General features: G+C 37.6%; 1 protein-coding gene across 1 annotated transcript; it reads left to right on the top strand.

Moving 5' to 3' along the window:
• The first annotated feature begins 1903 nt into the window (after positions 1–1903).
• On the top strand, positions 1904–4077 carry LOC131061826 (pentatricopeptide repeat-containing protein At4g33990-like). Its single transcript, XM_059219390.1, has 3 exons — positions 1904–2021; positions 3413–3699; positions 3970–4077. The coding sequence occupies exons 1-3, from the start codon at positions 1904–1906 to the stop codon at positions 4075–4077; spliced, it is 513 nt and encodes a 170-aa protein (XP_059075373.1).
• Positions 4078–4619: the final 542 nt, after the last annotated feature.

The raw sequence follows: 4619 nt of genomic DNA, 5'->3' as shown, positions 1-4619 counted from the left end.
TCATGATCTCCAGTTGGATTGAATTCTTTGATATAATATACTTTTTTACGCCCATTTTGTTTTGACCAGAAGCTACTTCTAATTTTTTCCCTCACAATTTTTGTTTTATTTCCTTGTTGGTATCTGGACATTTCTTGATATTAAGGTCCCATTTCTTCTCATCCATTTGTCATTTTCTTTCATCTATGTGTTCTTCCTTCTATCTAGCCTTTCCCCCCAAATCATCTTAGGCCAACGACACTTTTCCATATTTTGAGTCTTCTTGAGGTAACTTAGCAAACGAAGTATCATTGATGTTTCCAAGGGAAAAGTGCCAGTCTTAGCCAATAAAATCTCATACGAGAGAACAATTTTAATTTTGAGACTACTTGTGATTAGATGTTTGTGAATTCTTTCCACTTGCCTCCATTTATGATTTGACATGTATTCTCTTGGTTTTCCAATCCTATAATTCTATATTCCTACATCTATTTTGTAAGGAATATAGCACTTTCCATCCTCCTTGAATTTGTTGTAAAAATCGATCGAAGTACTTTACTCATTCACCACTTCTAATTTATTACCATAAAAAAGAGTTTTTTTTAATCAATCCCAAATAAGATTACCCTCAAAAACAGATTTTTTTTTTCATCAGTCCCAAACTTGTACACCACTTCTCAATAGATTGCCCAAAAAAAAAGAAGTTATTTTGAGTCTTTATATTTAAGAAAGGGAATGACAATGAGCAGCAGATAATAGTGTTTTATTGTATTCCGATGAATACCAATTCCCATTCATATAATGTCATCCATAGCTCGTCTCAATCAGCAAAACACTATATACTATGGTTATTTGAAGGAGGCTATGCATATTCTTTTTACAGCCCACAGCTTTCCTGCATATTCTTCTACATATATTCATCTGTTACAAGCATCCATTATAAAGAAAGCCCTTTCAGAGGGTAAGAACGTTCACTTTCACATCAATGACACAGGTTTTACATTTGCCATCCACATTTTTTAACAAAATAAACTCATCAACATGTATGACAAGTGCGGAAGCTTGGTAGACGGCCGCAGCGTTTTCGACAACATGACTCAACCAAACGTCTTCTCATGGAATATGATAATTTCAGCTTATAAAAGGCATGGCCTTCCTCATCAGGCGTTCACACTATTTTACCAAATGCAACGAACAGCTGTAAAACCCGACCACTTCAGCTTCTCCTCCATCCTCCCTGTATGTGCATGGAAAGGCCATTAGATGTGGATTTCAGTTTAATCATATCGTGATGAATACACTGATAAATATGTATGCAAAATGTGGAAGAATAGAGAAAGCGCTCGAATTGTTTGACAGAATACCTAATGCAAACGCGGTCTCATGGAATGCAATAATCACAAAATGGCGTTCTTGATGTAGAGTTCCCACATTGCAATAGAGCTGACAGAAGACTTTTTGAAGAGATACCCCAAAAGAACGTTGTTTGGCGGCCTGCAGTCATTGCTGGATGTGCACAGAATGGGTTTGTTGAAAAAGCGTAGTTTTTTAAGCAAATGCAATTGGGGAGTATAGAAACAGACTCGTCAACCTTTGCCAGAATCATCCCATCGCGTGCCCTGATGGAAGCTTTGGAATAGGGAATGTAAATCCATCAAAAATAATTGAGAGGGAGTTTATGCCACATGCATTAGTTACGAATGCTCTCATAGATATGCATACAAAATGTGGAAGAATAGAGAAGGCACAGGAATTGTTCGACGAAATGCCTCAACGAAACATAGTGTCTTGGACGGTTATCATTACTGGGTATGCACAAAATTAGCCCGTTCATAAAGCCTTGTAGTTTTTCAACCAAATGCAACTCGCAGGTGAAAAGGCAAACTCGTCCACCTTTGTCGGTATCGTCCCAGCTTGTGGTAAAATGGGAGCTTTGGAACAGGGTATGAATGTCCATGGAAAAATAATTGAAAGTGGGCTTTTGTCAAATGATGTAGTTGTAACTTCTCTGATAAACATGTATGCAAAGTGTGCTAGCATAAGTAAGGCGCGTGAAATCTTTGACAAAATGCATAAGGCAAATATGTTCACATGGATCGCAATGATTACGGGATATACACACAATGGTTTTCTTGACGAGGCATTAAGTCTTTTCAAAGAAATGCATGACCGAAATGCAGTCTCTTGGAAAGCAGTTATTGCTGGATATGCACAAAATGGCCAAGTTGAAAAAGCTTTAGAGATCTTTAAGCAAATGCAATTGATAGATGTGAAGCCAGGCAAATTGACATTTGCCAGCATCCTGCCAGCATGTTCCAAAATTGGAGTTTTGAAACAAGGTATGGAGTTTCATCAATGATCTGAATTATTTTGTCAATTCAGAGGACAATACCCAAAGCAGAATTTGTGGTATTGTAAACATATAACAAATCATATAAAATTTCATTTCATTGAAAATATGTTAAGAACCATACAATTTTTGGCAAACTCTGTGAAAGAGAGTTATGTGCCCTTGAATCTATCCCATTTGGGCAAACTTTGTAAAAGAGAGTTGTATGCCTGAGCCCTACAATTTAGGCAATCTTGTGAAGGAGCGTATGCCTATAACTCTATAACTCTATAACTCCTTGCAATTGGATTCGAATTGGGCTTATTTATAAGCTTTCAAAGAAGCTGAACAGTCACCACATTTATGTCCTCATCCGAAGTCGAAAAGACAATCCAGTATTAAAAGGTATTAATTAAAGATTAAAATATTTAATACTCTGACTTATTTCTGATCAATCAAAGAACAATTGAAATGTGGTTTTGGTCCGATGTGGTTGCGACTACCGTGATAGAGATGTATACAAAATGTGGAAGCATAAGAAGGTACGTGAACTGTTCGACAGAGTGAAAAATCCGGATGTGGCTCTATGGAACGCAGTGATTTCAGGTTATGCAATGCACGGCCATAGCCAGAATGCTCTCAAACTCGTTGAACTGGTGAAGCAATCTCAACTCAACTATATACGCGCTTTGTTTGTATTTTATTTGCATGCAACCATGCAGGTCTAGTGGATGATCGCTGTAAATACTTCAATCAAATGGCTCAATTTTATTGCATCATCTTGGCCGTGCTGGCTGCTTTGAGGGAGCCTTAAATTTATCATAAAAATTCCAGTAAAATCTGATTCAGTTGCGTGGATGAGTTTGCTTGGTGCTTGTATATTTCCACAAGAATTTACATTTAGGAGAATTTGTGGCAACACTCCTTTTTGAGTTGAATCATATAAATACTGCACCTTATGTTCTTTTGCCAAACATTTATGCAGAAATAAGAGATGGAACGATGTTCGAAATTTAAGGAAATTGATGAAAGAGAGAGGGATAAAAAAGATACCTCGATGTAGTTGGATGGAAGTCCATAAAACAGTTCATGTTTTTTGTGTAGGTGACAGATCACGTCCACAAACACAACAGATCTATGCAATGTTGGAGAAATTGTCTTCGGAACTGAAGGCAGCAGGGTATGTTCCAGATACAAAACTCGTGCTGAATGATGTGGAAAAGGAGGAGAAAGAATTATTTCTCTGCCACCATAGTGAGAAGTGGGCAATTGCATTGGGGTTGTTACACGTCCGCTGGACAACTATTAGAGTTGTCAAGAACCTTCGAGTATGCGGTGACAGCCATACTGCAACCGAGTTTATCTCCAAAATTGTTGCAAGAGAAATTATTGTGAGAGATTCCAATCGTTTCCATCATTGACATTGTTCTTGTGGAGATTATTGGTGACGCTGAGAGTAGTAAGCTATAAACTTACAGTTGCTCTGAAACAAGATGCATGGTCCCACTTGCAGAGGTATGGACTGACATTCACTTTGTGAATATATGATGTATCTGAAATTTCCGAGACCTAGACCGTGGCTTTGACTTGATGAAATGAAATTGTATACTGCGCATCGCTGCTAAAGATACTGATTGATTTTCGTTAAATTTTTATTTTAGATTACCATTAAGGACCACGAAATTGAACGAGTTTTCAGGAAGACTTTACAGTCCTGGACTGAAAAGCTGGAGGACGAGGTTGAAGAATGGGGAATGTGGAAAGAGTAGAATATGTGAAGACTCGAAGGAAATGAAAGCTGCACTGCTAGCAGGAAATGTGGTGAAGAATTTATAATCAAGTCTTTTCTAGAATCGTACAACATGATTAACAGAGCATTCCTTCATCCTGGTTTACACAGTCCTTTACCGTTTTCTGTTGTCTTTTTGCCTCGTTTAATTACATTATGTTTTGATGAAGATAAACATGGGAAACTGTCCGAACCCATTACAAAATAGCCATGAAGACAAGCAAGACGAGTCTCAAAACAACAGATCACAATTTCAACAACAAAAAAGACCAGCACACGTCCAGTAGAGAACAACTATTGATTACCCAACACTTTCCAGCTGAGACACTTGGAGGGAGGTAGCCGTGTTCTTCACGGACTCTTTGAAATAAGCAGTAATTTTCTGCAAATTCTTGTACATATTTTCCTGGTTGGCTAAGAAACCCAACCTCTATTTTCTAGATTTTTCTTTTCTTCGACATCAGCAGTCACCTTCTTGATTTTCTTCATCTCTTTGTCTAACTAATCCCATTTCTCAAAAGT

This window comes from Cryptomeria japonica, chromosome 4 (assembly GCF_030272615.1).
Source record: "Cryptomeria japonica chromosome 4, Sugi_1.0, whole genome shotgun sequence".
Classification (NCBI taxonomy): Eukaryota; Viridiplantae; Streptophyta; class Pinopsida; order Cupressales; family Cupressaceae; genus Cryptomeria; species Cryptomeria japonica.
This window is presented reverse-complemented; position numbering and strand designations above follow the sequence as displayed.